Source organism: Kryptolebias marmoratus, linkage group LG22 (assembly GCF_001649575.2).
Source record: "Kryptolebias marmoratus isolate JLee-2015 linkage group LG22, ASM164957v2, whole genome shotgun sequence".
Taxonomy (NCBI): Eukaryota; Metazoa; Chordata; class Actinopteri; order Cyprinodontiformes; family Rivulidae; genus Kryptolebias; species Kryptolebias marmoratus.
Window position 1 is genome coordinate 16,602,523 of NC_051451.1, and position 26,217 is coordinate 16,628,739.

Consider the following 26,217-nt stretch of genomic DNA (forward strand, 5'->3'; position numbering starts at 1 on the left):
CAGCTAACTGGCATGAGAAGAAAAGGCTGCAACTCAGTCAGTTTTACAGATGCTAAGAGAAAATTTTGTGCAGCAGTAGGCAATAGCATTTCCCTACACGTGCTATGATCGCTAACGCATCATGTAAAATCTCCCAATATCACTTTATCATAATAAGATCTTGATGTAAAAACTCTGGCACTAAAGATCTTCCATTTGCACAGCAGCTAGCTGTAGCACTTCCAGTACATTCTGGGGCACTTCCTGAGAAATACCATAATATTTCTGCTGTGCTTTAACTGTGTGAAACTGACACCTGGAGTTGTTTTAGGATGTCAAAAAATCAATCCTGATCTTGGTCCCACTCGAACAAGCTGTTAGTTCATCAATCTGGTCTGAAATAGTTATCAAAGAGCTATCTGTAACAGGTAAGAGCATAATTGCTTATAGTCTTACCGAAGAACCACACTTCAAAATATCTGAACAATCCTTTCCAAGTGTCTTTCTGTATTGATACTCCAGGTTTCTGAAACTCCATTAGAGAGATCCAACATCAAACAGCAAAGTTTGTACAGACTTAAAGTAATGACCCCTCACATCCCGGGGAACCTCAACCATGCCAGTCAAAATAGTCTTTCACACAATTTGTTTTTTTTCTTTACTTTATCAGCAAGAAAATGAAAACATCCAATAAAACATACAAAGTTTACACCTAAACCATAAATTTAGGTTTACATAAATATACTAAATATCAGGCTACTGTGCAAAAGTCTCCACAGAACTTGTAACTGTTAAACAGATGGTCTTCAGTTCAGTCTGCAGTTTTGATTTTAGTCAGTATTTTCCTGGAAGTTTTTTGTTTTTTTAATATATTAGACAACCTATAGTATCAGCACTGTACACTGATAAAAAACATATGTATCTGTCTCTCTTATGGTTCGATTTGACAGAGGTGCAGAGTGGACATATGGTGTCCGTATGGCCTCTCCATCATCATTGTTTTAAACTGTTTGTTTAGAAAAAGATTACTTATCTGTGCTACAAATTAAAATTCAGTTTATTAAAGCTGAAGTTAGTAACGAGATGATTTTTAATGCATGTACAGCAACAGCAGTTCGGGGAAAAAGTGGAAGAATTTTACACTAAATGCAGTAATGGAGTACCAACATGAGCTGAGAGAACAGACCTTGCAGCTTCAAACAGAAAACAGACCCATCAGTACCTCTGTTTTTTGAGTTCAGCTGTGTATCCACACAATCCAGTGAGGTCAGATCGTCCCCCTCAGGGTTTGGGACGGCTATGGAGGTCACCGTGGGGATGACCTCTTGTTCTTTATCCGGCTGCTCTGCCGTGTATGTGTTCATGCCTGGGATCTTCCTGCAGGTCATGCAGAGTGGAGGTTTAAAAGAGGAGAAAAAAAAAAAGACATTAATGGAAATCTGCCATCAGGTCTATATCGCTAATGCTTTCACCAGGCATAATGTGTCACACACTATTTTTAACAGTTAAAGATGGCAGAGGATTGTTTGATAGCGGGGAAACTGGGCCATTTTGCATTCCACTGGGCGATGCGCTCTCACTTTCATATTGTTCACCTCGGTTTTCAATCAATTTTTCATCCCCTCAGATGCATTCCCAATTCTGCTTAAAACTAACTTCTTGCATTTCTAATTCCAGATTTCTCCCCAGTGACTTTGCGCTGCAGCTGGTGCTGTGACATTTGGAGGAGCTTAAGAAACTCGAACTTGATTTATTAATGTAGCAATTACGATCCTGAAAGTTGGAGTTAAGCAATGGTTTACTTTATAATGAGCAGCAATGCAGAGGAAATAAACCATTCTCCCGTGATTGGCATGGGATTACCTGCAGCTGAGGATACTATTTACTGTATGCCCCTCACTGTATAATATATGTTGTCTCAGGACTTATCTCCTCAACCTTTCCTGCCATTCTGCTGCCTACGCCTCACCTTCAATGGCTGTGTTTAGCATTTCCGAAAGGTCAAGCCTCACATTGTCAGATAGATGAATATTGATAACTGCAGGACTCTGACACCCATTCGGTGCTCTGGGAGAATTGATTAGACTGTCATTCCCTGTAATATTCTGCAGATTGAGACAGAGGGGAATTGTCTTATTCCTCCAGCTATTATTGTGTTGCAGGTGTCCATGACTCTGAGATGTATGGAGACTGAATTATTGTGGAAAGTTTTTAGGGACTTTGGTGGTAAAAGCAAAAAAGCTTAGATAATGAAAGCAAATGGGATTAGATATTTGCCTAAATGTTTCTGAAAACCTGTGGAATCCATTTTACGCTTTGTCCAAAGCAGCCTTTCGTGGGAATCTACTGTGTTGTTACTGTTTCCACTATGCTTTACCTTTTAAATTTATATATTACAAAGATGACCAAGCCCATCAGGGCCACTGACACGAGCATGATGACCGCAGTGCTGCTGTAGCCATTGTCACTGCTGTCCACAAGAGGAGCTGTACAGGAGGGAAATTGAGAAAATGAGCACGCGTGGAAACCAAAACCAATTAGAGATCGCATGCTCACTTGTACAGTTGCAGACTAACCTGGAGACAGCCGTGTGGCAAACACATTCACCTGCACCCCCGGCCTGAGCACGAACTGGACCAGATCTTGGTTCAGAGCACTCAGCAGCACCTGAGAGAGCTACAAGCAGGAGAGGGGACACCGTCGTCAGCCGAAGCCGTCCACCGATATTCCACGGTCATCAATATTTCAGCCACATTCATTCCAGCCAACAGCTTGAATTATGAATCGGAATTTTTGTTTCCTTCTAAAGAGGGGCAAATCTTTATATGACACATGCAAAACCGAACCTGCTGCACCGAAACCCAACAGGGCTTCAAAGACGATAAAAACACATTCCAGTAAAAGGGCAGCGAGCTTGTAGTGCAGCTGTGACATTTAAAATAATATTAATCTTTTTGCTACTTCTGCCACACGGGGATTTTTTATTCTTCAGTATTTAGCCAGTGTAAGTATTCTGAGGAGAATCACCCTGTTCAAAAGTTCAATGAGGCAGCGTTACAGAAAATCCAAGTATGTTCTAATATCATAAAATTGCTGTTTTAATTGTTTCTCCCTTAAGTGCTTAAAGTTCCTTAGCTTTTTCACACCTTGATGAAACAGTCATTTAACAAGGGACCAAAATGCCTTCCCGATGCATATTTGAGTCCTCAGCCATGCCTCACTAATTCCATCTCACTCTTCTAAAAATCTTTCCACTGGTTAAAATTAGACTGCTCTACACAGCATGAATAATTACTTTTTGTTCTAGTGGCATATCAGGGTCAGTAAATCTATTACACATTTTAATAAGCAGCTCCGCACATACACTCGCTGCGTGCGTGTGCATGTGTGGGCACTTGCTCACTTAATGCCCCCGCACTGAAAGTCATTCACTGGAGATGAGAACAGTGAACTGAAGATTTATTACCCTATTGTCTGTGAGGTTCTGCCAGGTAATCAGACAGGCTTTAGATAAATACATCTCTTTAATTCCCAATCCCAGCAGCCTGCCCCAGTTTGTCTCCCTTCTCGATGGTGCCAATTATATGATGCATCAATATAATTAAATACCTATTAACTTAGTTCAAGACTGACTGTGAGCCACCAAAATCATGTTTACTTGCAGGGAATAAATGAGCTCGTCTTTGCTGTGCTTTAAAAAATGACTCTTTCTATTATTTTGTTTACCTGTTCGATGCCTTTAAATACCACAATAAGAAATCGATTTCGAATAATCTTATTTCGCCAAGAGAAAATAACAACAACCATGAGGCATTCTGACTTTAAATGATCACGTTGTTGATTTTATTTAAATGTTCATGCAAGGCTAAAACTTCTGAAGGGCATCAGGGTGCCTAATGACATATTCTGAGATGTTTTGTTTGTCATTTTGTGCAGGACAATATTGCCCTCTAGTGTTGGCACACGGTACTGCCCTTTAAACTGAGCTGAAATACAAAGACACATGAAAACAATAAATTATTTGGGATTTTAAGAGCAAAATGAATCAAATTGGCCCTTCTGTGAAACAATGAGTGCAAGCAGGAAGATAAAGCATATTATTTTGATTGCTGAGGATAAAAGAAAATGAGTTATTTAGCTTTGTGCAGCGTGACTGAATGATTATAAAGCCACACGCAGAGAGAAATTGAGAAAAAGCCCCCCGCACACTGCGTTTGGGAAAAAAAAGTATTGAGCTGGTCCTAAAAGTATGGAGCTGTGTGAGATGAGATAGATGTCCCTGCATGCTGAGAACAATGAGCCTATCGAAAACATATTCCTTCTGTTCTCTGTGTGATTACTTAATGGAGCACGCTAGACTTTGTGCATGTTTTAGCCCAATTACAGCAAAAAAAAGAAAAAAAACTGTACAGTCCTCATTACGGCTGACCTTTTCTGAGGCATGCCGTGATTTTTTTTTCTTCTTTTTTTTTCCTGCCCACCCTGCTGCCAGTGGCATCTATTTATTTCGCCGTGGTATAAAAAAAAACAAACTGCGGAGACTTTAAACTTGGCTGCCCCAGGCCATCCATCACAATGAGCATCACGCCCGCATTTATTTTTGTCAGAGTTAACCTTACAATTGGGCGACCATAGATGGCAGATTCCCCAAATCAAAGGGCACTAAAAACCGTGTTTGTATGCAATGAATCCGTAACTGTAGAAAACAAGTCCAGACATTATTCTTATTGTGATGTATCGCTGCACCAAAACATGTTTAAAGCCTTACCAAATTGATGTTTAGGCCTAATTGAAATGAACTGAAAATATGCCTCGAAAGAGGATGAGAAAAGGCCCCTTTTTTAAAGAAAAAGAAAAAAAGAAAATAACTGGATTTGCTGGTTTTGTATCTAAGTAAACAATGCTGTAAAGTATATGTCTGCAGGTATTTTTTTGATTAATGAGCTTTTATTCACTGGTTTAAGAACTGTGAATATACAGAGATATACAGTTCAGTTAGAGATGCAATCTTTCCTTTAAAAACATTTTCTGAAGGCATGATTCCAATCGGCCACAGCATTAAAACCACTAAAAGGTGAAGTGGGAACATTTATCATGTCACAGGAACCTTACCTGACATGATTTCTCAGGCCCCCGCGCTCTGAGCTCATTTTGTTCAAGCCCTAAATTCTTCCTGTTTTCTACCTTAGTCATCTTCCAAACTGTACAACAATTAAAAGTTTAGTCCAACTTTCTTAAGACGGGTGCTCCGGCAAACCTTTGGTTGTTGGTTTCATTCGTTCTACACTGAGCTAAAGAGAAGATAAGCAAATCTTACACAGTAGTTGTTATATACACAAAAGTATAGAGAGAATATAGAATACATGTACAGTATTTAAAGTACATTTTAGTACAGCTTCTCTCTGGGCACTTTGATTTGCAATTTATTGTCATCAACTAAAGACAGGCCCGACTGTAACTGTAAAAATGGCAGATTTTTTTATCTGTAAAAAGATGCTCATGAAGAAAACTCTTTCAAGTTTCAGCATTTTTGTGTCACTTCACCTTATTTTATAAATATGAACCGTTTATTCACATGAACAAGTTCTCTTGTATGCATTCCCAAACTCTGAGAAGCTGTATTTCTTAAGAAGATTTATTTTGATTTTGGAATCATCTGAAAAAAAAAATCTTAATTGTTTAAAGGGCTCTCACTACGATGTATGTATTCTTTTAAATAAAGCCATTATGATAAGTCACCAAGTTGTCTCCTAATATTCTCTAAAGAAGTTTTCTCCATAGGTGTGTTTTGTTTTGCTTTCTTTCTTAGAATGCGTTTTTTCCGAACGATCTGATGAGACGGTACCTGGTCGAGGTGGGTCCATTTATCGTTCATGGCTCTGCCTCCTGACCTCCGCTCCGGTACAATAAACACCTCAGCTGTAGCCGGTAAACCCGGATTCACCGTGACCAAGAGCTGATCCTCACTGATTCCTGTGACCTTTAATGAGAAGAATTAAAAAAAGGAAACACCTCATCAGGAAAGTCTGTAACAGACACAGTTTGTAGCCAGTGGTTCAGCCGTAAACTCTGACTGCTGAGGTCGGCCTTTCTGCTCTTTCTGCTCCGTATATCGTTTGCCTAAATACCAGTCGCAATCAAAACATAATTGCCGGATCAAGTGGAACATGCAAGTTCAGTTTGACAGTCTTTGGTAAAGGCCAGGGCTTTTAGTGCATTTACGCCATGACCAGAGGTCTACTGTCAGTTCCCTGCTGTAAACTGTGGTGAAATCTGACAAGACAGAAGGTCAAAGTGAATGTTTCATACTGAGGGCTACTGCTGGATATATATAGAGCCGAGTATCCAGGTCTTTTTCATAACCTGCTACATCCTGTCTGAAATGGAAAATCAGACACACTTAACCACAGATTTAGCTCTCTTTACTTGTGGTTTCTCCTCATTTCACCATTTCTTCTCCGAGCCAATTATGTTCTTCAGCCTCCAATATTTTGAGTGTCGAGTTAACAATCCCACTGCTAAGACTGCGCAGATAAGAATTTCAGTTGCTCAAGCAGACTGCAAAAAGCCGAACGTAACTGTTTGGGTTTGATTCGTGTCTGATAACACTGTGTGTCATGTGTGGCCTTTTAAATAGCATCAGTGACAGACCTGTACGATGTAGCTCTTTACAACTCTGCCGATGTCTTCTCTCCACTCAGACACCCCGGGGTTCAGCTCGTCCAGATTAGATGAAAAGGCCAAAGCGTGCGAGCGGAAATAATCTGAAATTTAAAAAGAAAGAAAAGGAAAAATGAATATATTCTGTGAAAAAGCAGTGTGAACGCTGGGCGACATTGTTGAAATTTCATGAAGAAGTTGAAACTGACTTGTCAACGTTACAACAAGCAGAACAGAACGAACATTAGCAAAAGCATAGCCAAAAGCTAAGATGATCACAATAATAGCTAAAAGCAAAAGGCAGCAACACAGTAGCTAAGACCTAAAATTAGAACAACAGTAGCTAAAAAAAGATTAGCACAACCGTAGTTAAAGAAAAACAAATGACAAAATTATAGCTAAAAACTAAAATTGACAAAGCTGTAGCTAAAAGCTAAAGTTAGCCAAACTGTAGAATATAGCTAAAACTGAAAAGACAGTAGCTATAAACTAAAACTGTAGCTGAAAGCTAAACCAGGAAAACAGTAGCTAAAAGATAAAATTAGAAAAACCACAGCTATGACTTAAATCTAGTAAAACAGTAGCTAAAAGCTTACATTAGAAAAGCTGTAGCTAAAAGCTTAAAAACCAGCAAATGTGTAGCTAAACCCCCAAAATAGGAAAACCATAGCTAAAACCTAAAACTAGTAAAACAGTTGCTAAAAGCCAAAATTACCAAAATGGTACCAAAACGTTCAATAAGCACATCAGTAGCAAAAAGGAAATAGTAGTTAAAAGCTAAAATTAGTAAAAGAAAGTAGCTAAAACCTAAAATCACCACAACAGTAGTTCAAAGATAAGATTAGCTTAATATTAGCTAAAAGCTAAAATATCAAAACAGTAGCTAAAAAACTAAAACTAGCAAAACAGCTAAAAGCTCAACTGAGCAAAACCGTAGATAAGAGGTAAAAAGTCACAGCACGCTTCTCCTGTGAGCCGAATGGTTTGATATATGAACAGGTGAAACAGCTGAAAGTAAGCTGAAGCAGTTAGATGCTGAAAAACACACAGAACTAAGCATAAAGAGGAAAACAGCGCGAGTGAAAGCATTCCCGCAAAATTAATCTTCTGTGGAGTCGGCAGACAGAGACAAAGGCACTAACAAACAAGAATGGACTTTTTTCCTGACTGAAAGTTTATTCTGTTTCTGTGACCTTCTAACTTCATTTTGAAAATCTGTTGTTGATCCTTGTGCATGCAACACAACTAATACCTAAAGTCCTAACTTTATTAGGTATGACCAGACAAGAGATTAAGGAGTTGCCCTGATAAAACCATTTAATCTGGCACTATTGATTGGAAAAAAAATCAACTGCTGCTCACTGGAGACGTGCAATACTTCTTAAATATATTTTAAAAAGTGTGTGTGTGTGTGTGTGTGTGTGTGTGTATATATATATATATATATATAGTATAGATCAAATCTGTATGTTTTATAAAAGCAAAACACTTGTTTTTATTGCTGTTACTGGCAAGTAAATAAATACATGACGGTGCAACTAATATACTATCTGCTTGTTATTTTGTAACTAGCGATTAAATTCAGTTTTCCATTAAAAATACAGCTCTCAGTTTATTTCTTAACCTTGAAAATTAATTTGGTAAAAAGTATTTCACAACGGCAAACATTTTCACGTCTCCTGCCGAAATGAGGAGCTGCTCTCTGAATACACGTTGAAATGAAAGTGTCAGTAATCAGATGAATCATTTTATAAAATGGCTTTATACTCATCTTTATAAACTTTTTAGTTTGTCATCACAATGTAAATTTGCTTAGTTTACCCTGTGGGCCTTCGGAGCTTTCATGAAACTATTTAGACCGAACCGATCAGATTTTTGTTAAAGTTACTCACTGCTTTGGGATTAAATTAACCTGAATCATTTTTATGTAGTGACAAGAGCCTTGGACACAGTGGAAATAAATGGAAAATTCTAAAGAATATTTTATTTACAATCCTGTTTGACGCCTGCTTCTCTGACCACCACAAGATGGCGACAGTAAAACACCAAGACTCATTCTTCCCTGCTGAACTCTGATCAATGAGTACCTTTTATTCGTTATTGTACTAGCTAGCTCAAGCTTCAGTTTATGGAAGCTGCACTGCTTATTATTTATTACAGCCTGCTGTTGAATGGCAAGAGATAATGTTTGTGTCTGTGTGTGCATTTGTCTGTCTGTTAGCAAAATATCCCATGAACCACTGGACGGATTTTCATTAAATTTTCAGAAAATGATCCTTGGATGTACAGCTGCAACTGATTAACATTTGAAGTCAAGTCATTTCAAGATGGCCGCCACAGCGAGGCAACCTTGGCAAACACAGAAATGGCTATGACTCAGTCAGTTTTATAAATATTGAAATAAAATTTGGTGTGGTAGTAGCTGAGAGTTATTCACAACACATACTCTGAGCATTAACTGATCGGGTGGGAATTATGTTTAAAACTTAGCCAAAAACTGTTTGAAGCCAACTCTGTCTGTCTGTTAGCAAAATATCTTGTAAACCAGTGGGCATATTTTATTGAAACGCTCAGAAAGTTATCACTGGCTTGACAACTAAAACTGATGACCTTTAGGAGTCAATCCGATTCAAGATGGCTGCCACAGCTCAATATCCTTTACTGATATTGAACTAAAATTTAATGTGGTAATAGCTGAGAGCCATTCCCAACACATACTTTAAGCACAATCACATCGCACAACACCATTTAAAAGTGGGTTTTTTTTTTTTGGTTTGGTTATTTTTTGTCAAAGACACCAAATGTTTTCAAGACACTTTTAGTTTTAAAATACAAAAAAAAATTAAGATATATATACCATAAACGGCTACAGTGATTTGGTCCTGATGAATGGTAATACCAGCGGAAGCCTGAACAGTAACAGTGTGACTCCCCTCCTTGTTGAAAGTGAAGGAAACCGCTCCATCGAGGGTCACCACAGGCTGAAACGCAGAGATGCAAGTCGTGAGTTTATTCACATTCAACCCATCATCGCCGTCAGAAAACGGACAGAACGGCACTGAATGATTAAGACGAGCTCACCTCGGTTTTGTTATCAAACCACCAGAAATAAGTGACCGATCCCACGTTACTCGGGCGCAGGGCCGTCGTGAAATTCACCGCCTTGTTCTTGACGACCACCAAAGGAGCCGAGAGCCGCACTTGCTCAAGTTGACCTTTAGAGAGGAAACACGCGAAGTTCTGACTCACCCCCATCTTTAATAAAACGTTGCTAAAAGTGACGCCTCCCTGGTGCCTAAAATCTCAACAAATGCAATCTTTGTAATGATATTTTGGCACAAACATAACCACCTGGAACGCACCGAGGTCGCTGATGGACGTGTGTTTGCGCTGCAGAGGAGCTTGGACAAGTGCCTGGAGATATTATTATCATTTCTTTTTTATTTCTTATTTTCAGTTACAACAGTGTCACCTTTGGAATCTGTTATAATGAGCTGAATTGGAATTGGCCAATGAGGCTGTTTTATATTGCAATGAAGAAATAAACCTAGGCGTATGTTGTGCACGCAGAGCAGGAGTGACACATGAGGAGTTTCAGTTATCACCAGATCTGCACCCTAAAGAGACTATATATTTTTTTATTATGTCATAATAATGTCAAATAATGTAACTCCCTTCCTTCTCTGGCATGAAAGACGACGGGCGATATGCAATACTGCAAAGAATGCTAGGCCTTTAATCTCGGATTTCCTGTGACAAAGGATGTAAATTAGTTTGTATGTGGTCATTTTATTATGCTTACTAAATAAATTAGCATTGTACTGAGGCTAGAAATGTGCACAAGTGTGAACTATCTGACACTGAATCCATCATTGAAGAAAAAAAATATTAATAATTAAAAAAAAATCAATGATTTTCTTCGGACTCACAGGAAACATGAAGGTAGAGGTTGACCCTGTCGAGGCCGAGGTTGTTCCTGGCTGTAGCTGAGACTTGGTAGATTCCAACTTTATCGTAGATGTGCTTGACCCCGTCCTCGATAGAGCTTATGTTCACATAGGAAATGGCGGTTCCATCTCCGAAGTCCACCGTTATGCTTGTCATGGAGCCAAGACCCTTTGAAAAGAGGGAAAAAAAACCAAACACATGTATATATTCACACAGAAATGTCAGCTGTTTGTCACTGTCCTTGCTTACTCCTAACAGAGCGCGCATTCTATAGAAGCAACAGGAACAAGGTCGTCTTATACATCGTGTCAGCGCATATTTATGTGATGCGCTGGTGGTCCGGTCACTTTGCTTGGTTTGTGACAGCATCTTGATATAAGCTTCTGTACCTTCAATAAAAAAAAAACATGCAGCATGACTCTATAGAAATGCAGCAGGGGCTGCTGTTTGAAGCAAAGTGTCACGGTAGAGTCCAGAGGTTTGCTTCTCCGAAGGACATTTTTTATTTTATTAAATCGTGACCTTTGTTAAATTTTTGGACAGACAACCTCACGTCAGAGATGTCGCCTTCACAGTTTTTTACCAGAAAGGTTTTATGGCAGGAAGGCTTCCAGAAATGTAGTTCATATTCTGAAAAAGTCTAATTAGGTGCAACCACGATCCTTTCCCAAACCTAAGTAGTTTTCTTGCTTAAATTTATAGAGGTAGTAGATAGAATTGTGTAATTCTTGATTCTAGTTGGATGTCGTAGATTGTTTTAGATTTGTGCTCAGATAATCAATAGGCTTCCTCTCACTTTTTAAATTAAATAACAGAAAAATTGTCTCCATTGTACATTTTCTGCCTGCAGCAGATCTTTGCAGGATCTCTCACATTTTATTTTTTTTTTGTGAATCGAGCACAAAATTTTAAGACATTTTTACATTTTTCTTGGCAAATAGTGGCACGCAATCAGCGGGGGAAGCCTTTGCAAACCGTTAAAAAAAAAAAAAAAAGGATTGCACTACGTGAATCATTTGAATCCTCTATTCCCTCAAATTTTGGGATATGAAAGGAAAACTGCTATAAATTCACATTCAAAAAGGACAAAAAAGAAAATGCTATTCAATTGCAAATTTGTCAGAGTTTCTTGAGTAAATTTTCTTTTACATCAAAAGCTAAACAGAAGCCATGTTTGGATTTTAACAATTTACAGCCGTTTTTCCAAGTCAGATATATACTCCTGTAGAACTTTACAGAATACAGAATTTTAACCCTAGTATACTATGTCCAAGTCCCATTTTGTATCTAATAATCTCTTATTTTTTCTGACCCTTAGGGTTTGGAAATTTATCTAAGTTCAGTGACTAACCTGACTGACCGGCTTTCATGAGATCATTACTCAAACTGTAGTTTTTCAACCATTATTCAGAAAACCTGTTGACTATATTCTGGTCAAATCTGACAAAGATGGCTCAGCAGAAACATCATTTCGGTGATGGAACACTGTAAAACCACGACAAACGATAAGCTGACTTCCAAACTAAACCCTATCCCAAACAAGATCTATGTTACAGAGTAAAAACGTCCTGTTTTATATCTAGTCAGTTTTACAGATACTGAGCCAAAATTTGATGTGGTAGTAGTTGGGACTGATCCCGAACACGTACGTTGAGAGCAAACAAATCTTTGTTTCAAACTTTGGAACTCAAAGCAGCAGACGACACAGCACAGAATACTAACATTTGTGACTCCTATCTGCTTTAACAAATGTAGATCACTTTTTTTATCTATCTATCTATTTTTTTAAATAAATGAAACATTCACCTCTTCCAGAAACACCAAGAAGGTGACATTCATCCCCAGTGTTGCTACAAGTGTTCCCTCGCTGGTGAAGAGCTGGAGGCCCCTGGGAGCCTGACTGGGACACTTTTGTTGCCTGGGGCTGTACTTCAGCTCACTTCCCTCACTGCAGTTGTTAGACAAAGCCTTGCGGTAGCTGGAGTTGAATTAAGAAAAGACACAGATAAGCGCTGCATGTAATAGAAGTATAAGCTCAAAACAGAAAGAAAGATGGCGCTGGACGGCAAATGCAGTTCTGATAAAAAGTCAAAAGAAATGCAGTGATTATTAAATTTGCCCGAATGTTTGCAGTGCATTGAATAGTTGACATCAACTTCATTTCATTTGTTAATATACAGATGTACAACAACACTTTAGGGACAGAGGCTGTTTAGGACTGGTAATGAAAAACAGATGTTCACTCAAACTGCTGACGCCTGTGGGTGTATGTAATCATGAGTTTGTGCAGAAGCCGTTTAAAGGAAAGTAAATGCTGTGACTTTAAGGAGCAAAGACAAATAAAGGATGTCTAGTTTGTCGAGAAATGTGTTGGTAAATCGTTTATATGCTTAAAAACAATGTATCTCAAAGGAGGTAGGTATTTGGGTATTTTATTCTGAATAAAAAGGGCACATGTTCACATTTCTCTACAGGTACTCTCAGTCATTCAGGACACAAGGACACTACAAACCGAATCAAAGGCAACGGGCTGTTGTTTTTGATGGTTAAAGACGTAGATGTGAAAGATTTACTTCTCATTCACGGAGAGCTCCCGTTCGCCTTTGATTCAACTTTCGACGACTTTCTCCGGAGGCGACAACAACTTCTCAAAGACATTTGCATGCAGTGAAAACAGAAACTGAGGTCAGATGGACACGTATTTCAGATCTTTTTGTCTTTTTAAAAATCCTGCCGCATACTCTGGACTAAAGGCGAAATAAAGAACCAAAGGTGAGAGGGAATTACAGCGCCGCAAAGTGACAGAAGCCTTACTTTGCCTAAATGTTGATGCTGCGTGGTGCCGCACAAAATATCTGGTTTTACTGTGAGCAGTGAAAGGAAAGTCATCGTTGTACGCAGCTTCTGACTTGGTGTTGACAACACATATAGAAGATGTTTTGGACTCAAAATTTTAGATTTTATAAGACATGTCTCTGAGGCTAGAAATTAGGGTTTGAAAATACGCATCTATGCTTTGCGGCCTTAAGAGCACATGACACTTTTTCTTTTAAAAAAACTTTTCTTTTTAGCTTTTTTTTTTTTTTTTTCTCCTGGCTTTCTGGGAAAAGTTGTGCTTAAACCACTCCTGCTTTCTCTATGGTGACAGTAAAAAATAAATCAAGCGTACCCCGTCGTGTTGAGGAAGCTGTCTCCCGTTATGCATTCTCGAGATGTTGCTGATGGAGTGAACCAAAAAGCCGGAGTGCAGCTCCCATCAATCTGCCTCTCAAAGCCATAGTCACTGTTTCAGTCGAGAGGGGGGGAGAAGACACGCTGAGACTTTATTAAGATTAGTTATCATTTCTTTTTTTTCTTTTTTTTAAACTTCAAACAGAAATATTCAGCTAAGACAGAATCAATAAGTGCAGGAAGAGAAATGTTCTCGGAGAACAGCAACGGTTCGGTGTTTGATGTTTCATGGATCAAACATCTGAGGCAGAGAAATCATTGTTTGTGTGTTTACAAAAATTGAAATCGCCCCTGTTAAAGTCTTACAGATCGGTCATGTTTCTTTCATCCAGATCAGGGAAACACAAGCAGGAGACAGGAAATTTTCAGCAACAAAGTGCTGCTTACGTTGCACGGGTGTTTATTAATGCACCAAAGAGAAAAGAGATAAGATAACAATATAGTCAGTCTTCATCATTATAGGTCAATGTGTGTGTGGGTGCAACTGTGTCCGAACTGATTGAGAAAGCTGAAATCTTCATTAACTGTGTCAGTTTTGGAAAAAGTGATTATAAGTCATATTCCTTTACAAAAAGGGAAAATGATTAAAAACAACCAAACATATCCGTTCTTGGAAAAGTCCATAAAAATACAAGAGAAAGCTGTGAATATTATCACATAATGCTTAAAATTCTCTTCTTCTTCTTCTTCTTCTTCTTGTGCCTTCGCTTTGCTTCACACACGCCGCCTCTGGAGACTGATAAAGTGTTGAGCATTTGATTTAATGAAGTGAAAAGAGTATAGCTGCAGAGAAGAGAACTCACCACTCAAAATCTGCTTCTGTGCACGGGCAGGAGTCTGACATCTGAGAAATATACTGATCTCGGGCCTTGACACATCGAGCGTTTGCTCTCAGTTTTTGGAAGATTCTCTTCATTCCCATGATGCATACTTCCCCCTGTGATAAATAATGCATCATAAACATATCAGTGCTTTTTTCTCTGCTTCTCTTTTTTTGCCATCTTGCTTTTATTGTCTAACCGAATCAAAGCAGTTCTTTAAGATCAATCAATGGCGAGTCTGGACTCTTGCATATTCTAGCAGTCCTACATAGCCAGTCCAACATCCACAGCGCTTTGTCAGTGATGGAGAATGGTCTGGCTTTACTAATTACTATTCTTGTATTATGCAAGAGACAATTTGGTTCCAGCCAAATAGTGAAAAAAAAAAACCAAAAAAAACCATCTTCAACTCGTTTCCCAGACTTTCAATGATACATTTTATAATGTTGAAGAGAAACACTACAACAAGAACCTGAACACGTTTTTACTAAAACGTGAAGTGGGTTTGTCGCACTAAATTTTTGATTATAAGTACTCAAAAAAGTGCAATAGGTGATTTAAGTAATACTTTCTTTTCATGTTGTATCACAAAGGCTTCATTGTGTGAATTGCATTAGCGGGAGTTAGAACGCAAAATATTACTTTTAAAGGCCCAAATAAAGTAAAAGTCTAAATTTTAAACATTTTCCCCCGATGCTGCTCAGAATTATTATCTTGAATTTGTATTTATTTCTTTAAATCCTGAATACTTAGATGCAGCACGAGCACTACTTTGAAAGATGTCGCAGAGAAAGAAAAACCTTTTGTCTGATTAAGGATGGTTGAGTGTGTCATGTGCTAAAGGGCCCTAATGAAGTCCTTTCCTTAACAATTTAGGTAACCGAACCAGCTTTTATCTCGGCTCGAACGCAAATAAAAAAAATCAAAGTGGCAACACCACTATACGAGAGTGGTGCTCCTGAAGAACTGTGAGGTGAAACCAGCTATAAAGCAAACAAATAGGTCCTTGTTAGAAAGCTCGGAGACAACAGATTAGAAGTTACAGTCCCGAGGATGAACTAATGTGTTGATTTGGTTTTTACTACACCGAAATGGACCTCACTTAATTTGACTTGAAATTAGCTTGTTTATCTTCTTTGCTTCCTGCAATGTGTTACAGGCAAGAAAGCAGGTTCCAAAGTAAAAGAGGAAAACCTTCATTGATCAGGACTGAAACTCGAAACAAAGTCTGAACAAGGCAGGAACTGATCAAACCAAAAGATATTTAGACAAAATAAAGCTGATATGTGGTCATGACCAGGTGACGGGGAAGCAGAAGAGCAAACTTTACCAAAACAGATGGAATAAAATTGAATGTAATGTTTGAAAACAAGCTTGCAGGATCAAAATCAAACCAAAATGAATCTACATTCATAAAACAAAACCAAAAAACTGACACTATGAGACAACCTTTATTGTGACCATGTACAACAAATAAATCATAAATTCAACTAAAGTGAAAACTAAACCCAAACATTATTTAAGACAGGAATAAATCATCAATATCTATAAATATGGCTATTATTAGAATCAATGATTTAAATGATTTAACTTTTTCTCTGGGAGTTTATGAAGTCTACATTTTTTACTGTCTATATGCCCAGAAAACATCATAATCTAGATAATAGAAGTTGGAAAATTTGTTCCAAGCTGCTGCATGATTTCTGCTCGCAGCAACGCCTCCTGCCTGCAGCAACTACCACTGTTATGTCACGTCTCTGTTACAGCATTATATAATGATGAATCTCGGGGCAAAAATCAGACCAAAATTATAAGTAAGTTATTGAAACTCTCTCCTCCAGAAATGTTTTGCTCTGTAAGGGACTTCCCTGTAAGTGATTATACAACCCAATCAGCCATAAATTACATACGCTGCATAACTCTGGAGCTTGTTTCATTCCTTCTGCAGTGAAATCAACTCAAATTTAAACTGGTGAAATGTTCTGATGGTGTGATGTTTATTTGTCAAAATGTGCAAGCATTCGCCACAAACAATCAAGCAGACGATCCTGATTAAAGTATCTATTTTTTTTTTTGAAAGAAAAACCTTCTATTTTCAGTGAGTTGGTTAGCAGCAAGGAGGAGGTTCTTTCTCAAGGCAAGAATGGCATTTGGCAGGACAATACAGTCTGAAAAAGTCCAGTGTATCAGGCTAACATTTAAGTATTAGAAGGACCTTTTATACCTCATTGTGTAACTGCCACGTGAAATAGTCTTCGGATGTGCACCACCGTTCGAAAATGGGCCGAAAGTCAATCTTGACGAGTTGCCACTCGGATCGATGACTGAAATGACCAAATATTCTGCACGATCACATCAGAAAAACAAGGTCAAAAGATATTCTCTATCTAGGGCATGTTTTCCTCTTCAAAGTCCTCAAATTAACACATTGGAAACACATCAGCGGCTGATGATTTCGGCGTGTCTTACGTCATGATGAGGATGTCCTCTCCGGGCTCCCCTAGCACCCCGTCAACATAGAGCGGAAAGGAGGTGAAGCTATATTTGTCCCAGTTTCTGCCCTCATCAAAACTCAGCCTGGGGGAGAGAGACCCACCGCAAACAGAGCTACGTTCAGTAAGAAAAAAAATTATTTTTTCTTCGCAGGGAAGAAATCTCTCCCCTTGTTTTGAAGATTGAGTACAGTCTCTGAAAAGATGGGGAGGGTCCTGGGAGACGGTCTTACCAAATGTGTCTAATTGGCAGAGGTGTGTGTCGGATGGCCACCAGAGATCCTCCTTGATTCAGGAAAAACACACTGTACTCTTCCTGAAAAATCTGCACAGACAGCCAGATTTATTTTAGCACACCGGAGAACATTTCTCAAGTCTATACAAAGTATACACGGGTGCCAGCATAAGGACTGTGCATGCTCTCACCCACAATAAACAAGCATCAACTACAACTGTTAGTTTCACAAGAGTCTCAGCTGTGAAATAACGTCAAGCAAGTATTGCTTCATTGTTTATTTCTGGCGTCTTATGCCACTGGCAAAAAATCTGTATGCTCCCTTTGTTTTATTTGTTTTAAAGCTGAGGAATGCACACGGCTAGCTAGCTGTCAATGCTCACTTCTCTATCTCTTTGCAAATTTGACTGCAGCACTAGCAGCTGAAAAGGGAGAAAGAAAAAGCTGGCACTGAAAGTCTAAAATGAGCTATGTTTGCATGTTCTCTTTTCAGATAAATCCTGATTTAAGTTATGTATTATTTAGAAAAAAGAAGAAAAAAAAACGTTCTGTGTTTCGCTGAGTACAAGTTCAAGGGAAAGACGGCATTTATAACAGAAGCTCTTTTTATTGCTGAATGAATAAAAAAAAAAAGAGAAAAGATTTGAAAGCACGAACCTACTCACTTATCAGAGTAAAACCTTTAAACAGTGAATGAATAGAGATGCAGAGAAGCAGGAACTATCACAGTTATACTGCGTATGCTGTACCTCTCTCCATGTGTTTCCAGCATCAGACGTGATAAAGATGCTGACATTTGCGTTGGTCAGCTCAGGTCCGACCCCACCTAAATACAGACGGATATAAAAACGAGATTATTCCAAGTGGATCACCTTAACAAGTATCACAGACAGCGCTGCTAGTCTCCCCACTGGCTTATCTTGGAAATAGATGTGCAGGAAGGATAGATAACGTCTCACTTTGTAAATTGTTGTCAGCTGTGAAGGAAACACAGCTGAACAACAAATCTGACTGAAGGAGCCAAGGCGCGTGGTCAAAGACCGGCATTAGGAGCAAAGAGTAAACAAAAAATGGGATTGTGCAGAATCCCGGGGCAAATCCAATCTCACCTGATGCTATTATAATTCCCGGAGCCGTGTCTTTGCTGACAATGTTTCCCGAGGCGTAAGGGTTCTCGGAGACGTGAAGGTGGAGGTGCAGCGAGCAGTACGGCTGTCGAGCAATGAGAAGATTATTTTGAGGGAGTCAAAATGGGACATAGAAAAGTTGGAAACAGGCCTGAATCGTGTGCTGATTATGGATGAATCCCAAAACTGTAAGAATGGAGACATTTGTACATGGAAAATGGAAAGTAAATGAACATTAAAGGGTATTTTAACCCTCTCAGGCTCAAATTAATTTTTAGTAACAGGAAAAATCAGATATTTGGGGAAATTATCATCTGAGTAAAATAAGGCTCTTAAAATATGAATGTGGAGTAATAAGGTATATGCAATTCGCTGTTGCAAATCTGCAACATCTGCCTTGAGAGGGTTAAAGATGTTTAATGCTAGATCAGTCACCTATTGACTTAAATGGAAACATAACTGATGAGTAAACATAAAAAACATAAAATACTTAGCATGTATGTTCCTATGAGATTTAGTATACGTACAACAATAGCAAGATGACCTATAGCTTGTTAAGACACCCGACAGATGATAGGCGAAATGATCTGAAGTATCCTGTAGACTTGGCCTGGTTAAGAAAAGTGTACCTCCTCCCTGATGGCAAGAGGCAAAGCTCTGAGTGGATGATTAATGTCTGCCAACGTGGCCTTTGCTTTATTTTTTCCATTTTGTTCTCCATCAAGAGCAGGACAAAATATTACAAACATTCATTTAATCTAATACAGTCAAGAGCACCTCAAAAAAGACTCACAAAGTTAAATAAGCTCCTATTTCTCAATGGGCAAGCTTCACAAAAAATATTATTCATTGCAGAGCTGTTGCAATCCTAGTACATTTCACAATAGCAGGTGTTGCATCAATTGCACACAAAAAAGAGGGCCTGGGTGGCAAACTACTAAAATGAAACAAAATAATGCACTAGTTAAAAAAATATATTTTGCCAAAAACACATTGTTAGTAGCAGCGCTGGAATATTTGTATTTAAAATTATGCAAGTAACCTGCATTACTTAGCTTTCAAACACAAAATACATTTAAATTTGTGTGTTTTTCAGGTCATTTGGTTAGTCTTGCTACAAATTGGAGAATTAATTTGAGGTAGTGAAACACTCCTAATGTGTGTGTGTGTTACGTTAAAATGCAGTTTGCCTGCTGATGATGATGCAGATGAGCTGCACTGTGTCAAAAGAACTGCTGTAATATTTGAGAACATCCTTTGTAAGGATTGTTTTTTTTTTTCATTCCACTGGTGTAAAGGTCTGCCACTTTAACTCCATGTGACATGTCGTAGGGTTTTACTCAGTGCAAACCAGAAACAGTAAACTTGATTATTAAAATCACCAGCTTTATCTATACATGTTCACTTGACTGCCTTTCATGTTTAATATATCCCATCATCTATCAAAAAAACAACATTGGCCCTGCATCCAAAGCATAAATCATGTATTTTTACTATTTGTATTAACAGAAATAGTGTGTTTGCTAAAAACCTTGATATTTTTTGCATTTACAGTCATTTAGTAGCAGCTATATTGGACACATTATAGTGATTTTTTTTTCCCTGTTTCATATTAATAATCGGCTTTCAGAAGCAATATCAGAGCCTGCTCCACTTCAGAGCACTGTGTTGCCATGAAACACATTTATTCACTTTTTTTTTAACCGCGCTACAGTATGCAGTGTTTCAGCGGAGGACTTTTGAATGGAAATCCAAATAACTATATCTATCTCTTGTCAGTGGCCCACTTACTTGTTCACAATAGACCTTGTTTCCCTGGAGATCGGTTGTTGGAGCCTGAAGAAGACGCCAGTCTCTGCCCTTGTTGTATGTGATATAAGTTTTCACTTGGTTCTCAACAACTTTATTTGACAGGAACACTCCTTTAATCCCAGCAACCTGCGCACATGAGAGGTGGGGAGCGGAACGGAGAAAAATAACAAGAAAGGAAGGAGGAAAATAATATCTATACATATATTCTAAGTTAAGTAAGCTGAGGGCTCAGTTTTGAGAAGACATATTTGAGAGTGATAGTTTTTCTGACACAGAGCACGATTTTGGACATCTGTAGGACTGTGTAGAATCAAAACAACATATGGCACAGCCCTGAGATATTTTTTTCGTTTTTAGCATTTATGCGCAGAAATGCAATTTTACATACAGCAGTGGCTTGAGTTCACATTTCTCCTTAGTTCTATTAATTTTTTGTTGTTGTTGTTTTTTGCAAATTGGCGCCAGCAATGGCAGTTTCATAACCACGAGTGTGAGCAGAGGTCGTTTCTGCCGCTGCTGGTGGCTACCTTAGGTGTGTGACTGTAACAACATGATACTTCCACTGCTGGCTGAAGATGAGGATAATGCACAGTGATGCGTACGTGTGCGGTCTCTGCAACCTCACAGTGGATCTGTCAACACTGATTTATGTTCAGGGCACAAGTTAAAGCTGCTATTAAGCCTGCACTGAAACTATGAGGTGAATGTAAAGTGCATTAAATAAAAGCTGGCCTGACCTAATGTTTTCCTATGCGACAATAATGTCAAATGAAAAGAAAATTATGAAATCAGTCCTAATGGGAAAATACACTCAGTTGCTGTATGAATGTCATGTGTCAGCATCTGTTCCATTAAAGGGAGGACATTTGAGACAATTGAAACTCACTGTTTATTAAGTTTCAGACTTTCTATCTTTAGAACAGCTTATAAACGTGTAATTCAATTTTACACGGTATTATTACTTTGCATTCGGCCCACATGTTATAAACAATGTCCATTTGTTAAGAAAGCCAATGTGGATAAAATGTTATAAAGCATAGAAACACTTGAATTTGCAAATTTTGCATTTTTCATAATAAATATGTTTAACATATTTTTCTGATTAATCATCTAAAAATGTGATTTTCTTTTTTAAATCAGATTGGCTCAAGAACCATTTGGGGGAAAATAAACAAATAAATTAACCTGTGCAACCAGATGACAACACCAGCCACACGGCCCTGCTGCTGCCTACCTCGTACAGGTCTATCATGATATTGTCCTCTGGACCGCCGCTGCTCACAACATCCTCCAGCATCAGGGTGAAGAACAGCCCCCTGTGCTCCGACATGTACAGGTTGTATGAATCATTCTGGTGCCAGTCCTGAATCGCTGCCACCACCTGGTTATCATCTGTGCTGATTATCTGCAAGTCCTGAATACAAAAAAATGAAAAAAAAAAAAAAAAGATCACAAGAGAAATCTCCAATTTGGAATAAAAAAAATTTTTAGCAATTAAAAAGGAAGTACACACTAAAAACAAATGGGTTAAAAACAGCATTTGTAACCCAGTGCTGGGTCAAATTTGAGTAGTTTCAACTCAGATGTCAATTTATTAAATTAGCTCTACTAAACAACAGAGTAAAAAACAACACCTCAAAATCTGGGTTATTAATTAATTACAACTTGGGCTAGATAGCAGGCTCTGACTGCTATTAGTGTTGGCTAGCTGGCACCAACTAGTGTTATTTTAAGAAACTAAACTCACTGTCTTGTACAAACTGAACTTATAAACAAAGCCAACCAGGTTCCATATCATCGTATAAGCTGTTTTTACTGTAATATCTTTACTTATTACCTACTAAAGCAGAGGTCCAGTCAGGTTCAGTTCTGACTGTGAAGAATGACACGTCTCGTCTCCAACTCAAACTCTGGGTCAAACGTTTTGACCCTATATTTGGTCAAACTAACCCCACCTAGACTCAGCTTTAACCCAGCAACTGAGTTATCAAAATAGCCTAACAGTTTTTAGTGTGTATGAATTTACATAGTTTTCAAATAGCAGCATTTTTTTGTTTTCTTTTTTTTTTTTTTTTTTTGCACTTCTTGGCATCCCTCAGTAAGACTCCTCAGTAATTAGATCTCAGTCATAATGTGAACTAAAAATGAATATGGGCTCCATTTAATTTTACTAAACTTATAATCTCGAGCGAAACACAGTAGGCGAGACGTGTCCTTCCCAAGGAGATTTCCACCATATCCACGGCTGGATGGATAGATGGATGGACACTTAGACAGATTTATTGAAACAACACTGCGGGCATTAAAGCTCTCCTGTTGTCATGGCAGTGACTTTCAAAACACTAACCCTTCCGCGCCTGTGATAAATCGAAAGAAGTGCAGTTTGGTGAAAAAGAAACAACCTTTTCTGCTACACTGACGAGCAACTTCCAATGCAACGATCAAGCTGATGGAGATAAGAGGAAAATAGGAACACTGCATAGGTTCTCAATAAATGCTTGTAATCATACATATCTGAATCAAAAACTTGTAAACAAAACCCAAACAGTAACAAAAATTTGTCGGTTATCTCACCTTAGGAACGGTGTATTTGGGAAGTTTCATCGGGTAGAAAGCGTTTCTTCTATATGACACATAATGAACAGTTTGGCCTCCTACTGACACCTTCAAGAAAAATAAAAGGAATAAAAAAATGCAGTTTTGGTTCAAGTTAATAAACATGTAGATACACTGATTGCTAGTAGTTTGTGTTAAATAATTCTAACTCCCATAAAAACGTTGAGTTTGCCTCTCATTAGGATGCTGTGAATTGTGGTGAGGTGTAGTTGTAGTCATAAAAAGCAGAGGCTTTATTTTCATCCCTTTCTTCCCCAGCATAATGGCCCCTTTTAGTTAATGAAAAACATGACTGTACATTAAGCTGCGGCTGAATGCACTGACTTTACAGCTTTTAATCGTCTTTTAATGAAGCCAGACCTTGCAATAAAAACCCACCTGGATGAAAACGTATTCATCCTGTACCACGAGGGAATTGGGGATTATAAATCCAGGGAAAGGCTTGCCCTTGTTTCCGTCAGAGCAGTTCTGAAGTTTGCACGTTATGTACTGTGACCCTGTGGGTAAGCAAGGAAATTAGTGCTAAAAATACAGAAAAACACAGAAAGAGGCAGCCTTCTGTAGTCAACAATCAAGCTTTTAAACTGCTTATGGTAAAAGTGATGCAAGATATTGGAGGACAATCTGGATTTTCACTTATATAGTGGAAGGAGGTGTCCTGGTGTGTTAGTATCAGCCAAATTAAACGTCTCCCCAGGGATGAGACATTAACATCCGAGTCCTCCGGCCCCGCTGAAATCTTGGCCAAAAAAAAAAATGAGTCTCTTCACAAAATTTAACTAACCTAATCACATCAAGAGTCTTCAAGCAGCCAATTCAAGGACGGGGAGGTAAAAGAGACGCTAATCTCTCAATATTAAATTTAATTTCAGTGATTACAGCAAACATTATTCATTTAATGTGAAATCTCCCAATGTTGTGACTCACGTTTATCCGAGACGCTGACTTCCAGATGAATCATGCCTTGCTCTTTGTCCAAACCCAGTCTCGACCTAAAACATTGAGGCAGACTTTAAATTTTGGCTTAAACACCAGAGTTTGTTGTGTATTTCTCTGTTTGCGAGACCTCGTTATTTATAGCATTTTGCCTTGTGCCTTGTCTGAAAAGGAAACAGTGCTGTTTTCTAATGAGGTTCGCCCTGAAATGTAATTTCACAGGTTTTTTTCTTTTTCATCTTTATGTCTTCACATATAGTCTCCAGCTTCAAATTCTGCCAGCACTTTGTCGGGCTAGCTAGTTAACTGAACCATGAGACTAAATTAGTGTTAAATTTAGGATGCAGGATTCTGTCAGTGTCACGTTTGAAGAAGACTGAGATGGTGGCGAGACGGTACAACTGCGAGACTTTTCATTAGGGGATCTGGTTGTTAAATTTAACAACTGCCGTTTGGTTAGATTTATGCCACGGCGAGATTTAATTACTAACTTTTCTTGCATAATTTTAGAAAGAATATTATGGTTTGGGGAAATCCAATCGATGAGAAAAAAGATTTAGAATTTTGGAATAGTACGAAAAAGGCAAATATTAGCATTTGCCCGCCAAATAAACATGAAGAAAAGAAGTCGGATTTAGTCTGTTTTGGGTCACAAAATTAAAAAAAATTTTAAAAAAATAAAAGCTGTGACTCATTTGACCAGGTTACAGTCATTTTATGCTATTCAGTAAGGCTGTTTTTGAAAAGCAAGTACACACATAAAAAAAAAAAAAATTAAATAATGGAAACAAACTGCTGCTTGATGTGAGCTGTGCAAGCACAAACAGTTTATGACAAGCAAGGTCCGCCATCTGCAGTAGGTCATATAAAAGCCTTGACACAGTCTGGTGGCTTGCTGCAAAAGCGAACCGGAGGACGAACCAGAATAATCTCATCTGTATTTATTTATAATTGAATAAAGCTGTCCTGTCAAAGCCCTTCACATAGATCAGAAAAACCATTAAATCACAGAAGTGCAAACATGCTCAATAAGCTAAGTAGTCTTCTGACGAAAAAGTGTTACACTTTCAGTTTGGTCCTTTTATTGAGCTGAAAGCTCAGCAGTCTGCAGCTGTCTAACAGTAGTCCTTTGTAACTTTAATAACTTCAGGTGTGCAATCAAATGTTTTGGAAAGCTAAAATCTAAATGGAAATACAAAGTCTAGATCAGAGACAGGTAGGCTATATTAGTTTTTAATGTAGAACACAATGATTTTTTATTGCTTTCGTCATTCCAATCATGCAGGAATTTTGTTTTCACTGGTTCCAATGTAATGTGGCTTTAGGCCTGACCATTTTACAAATCCTTTCTTGTTATTTTATTGAAAAGATACAGATTTAAATGGTTGATGTGGGCTTCTTGTGGCGACGTTCTTTCATTTATGGAAAGCATTTAACGAAGGTAACCATGACAATCTTTTGGATAAATCACTCAGAATCTCATTTTCTATAGAGTGTGGTAGATTTCATAAACCCTGCCTTCTGTTTTGCTCTCATTTAGATAAAATTGGAAATTTAAAAAACTTGTTTGTTTTTCAATTGGTGCCCTACAAGGATCTATATTCGTCCCATTTATGTTCAGTATGAATATTATGGATCTACCTTTTGTGTGTGTCAAGTGATACTTTAATGCAATGATTCCCCAAGTTGGGGTCAGGACCCCAGTGTGGGTCACTCAACACCAAGTAGGGGTCCTTAGATAATCTCCAGATATCAACTTACAATGAAAAAAAAATGTTTTTATGCTGTTTGCACCATAATTGTTACAAAAACTTGAAATACAAGTCCATAAATTGATTTTAAAGATGGCATAAAGGATGTTAAGACTGTTTGTGTTGACATTATGTCCTTATTTAATAGAGTCGTTAGCATTTTTGGATGTTTAAACAGCCAACAGATGGGGTCACACACTTTTGTCCCTGTTATTTTATGCGTCAGAAGCTGAAAAGTTTGGGAACCGTTGCTTTACTGTATGCTTTTTTTCTCACTGTAAAACCACAGTCAAGCTAACAGATGTTACAGACAAAAGTTACTTGTTTGCTATCAAAAGCAGTCAGCGTGTTCTTCTCCAAGGGATATGGACCCAAACGCTTTTTGTCTCGTGAGAAACACAGCATATAAGCCTAAATATCTGTTTCTTTGATTCAGCCTGTTATGAATCTGTGATGTGAAAACACTGTCTGAGCAAACGCAAGAAAACGGGAACATTTTACATGAATATGAGATGTAGTTGTGTTCTTTACGGTTCCCTCAGGAGTAGTAATACAGCAGCCTGATGGGAAAACATTGGCCTGAAGGACGTCTGACCTGTTTTTTTTTTT

The 26,217-nt window shown here is 38.2% G+C and overlaps 1 protein-coding gene across 1 annotated transcript in view; it reads right to left on the minus strand.

Annotated features, from left to right (window-relative positions):
- The window catches only part of LOC108243403 (VPS10 domain-containing receptor SorCS1-like), a 48,742-nt gene that overhangs the window by 3,159 nt on the left and 19,366 nt on the right, over nt 1-26,217 (minus strand). The window contains exons 6-26 of the mRNA XM_017428805.2: nt 23,849-23,913; nt 23,300-23,418; nt 22,880-22,969; nt 21,540-21,719; nt 20,285-20,431; nt 18,476-18,578; nt 18,116-18,192; nt 17,365-17,456; nt 17,109-17,216; nt 16,864-16,981; nt 14,622-14,755; nt 13,757-13,870; nt 12,394-12,565; nt 10,569-10,755; nt 9,721-9,854; nt 9,497-9,620; nt 6,631-6,743; nt 5,825-5,959; nt 2,556-2,655; nt 2,357-2,465; nt 1,202-1,356 (exon numbers count right to left, since the gene is read on the minus strand). Coding sequence (XP_017284294.1) covers nt 1,202-1,356; nt 2,357-2,465; nt 2,556-2,655; nt 5,825-5,959; nt 6,631-6,743; nt 9,497-9,620; nt 9,721-9,854; nt 10,569-10,755; nt 12,394-12,565; nt 13,757-13,870; nt 14,622-14,755; nt 16,864-16,981; nt 17,109-17,216; nt 17,365-17,456; nt 18,116-18,192; nt 18,476-18,578; nt 20,285-20,431; nt 21,540-21,719; nt 22,880-22,969; nt 23,300-23,418; nt 23,849-23,913 — 2,576 coding nt within the window. The remainder of the gene's footprint in view (nt 1-1,201; nt 1,357-2,356; nt 2,466-2,555; nt 2,656-5,824; nt 5,960-6,630; nt 6,744-9,496; nt 9,621-9,720; nt 9,855-10,568; nt 10,756-12,393; nt 12,566-13,756; nt 13,871-14,621; nt 14,756-16,863; nt 16,982-17,108; nt 17,217-17,364; nt 17,457-18,115; nt 18,193-18,475; nt 18,579-20,284; nt 20,432-21,539; nt 21,720-22,879; nt 22,970-23,299; nt 23,419-23,848; nt 23,914-26,217) is intronic.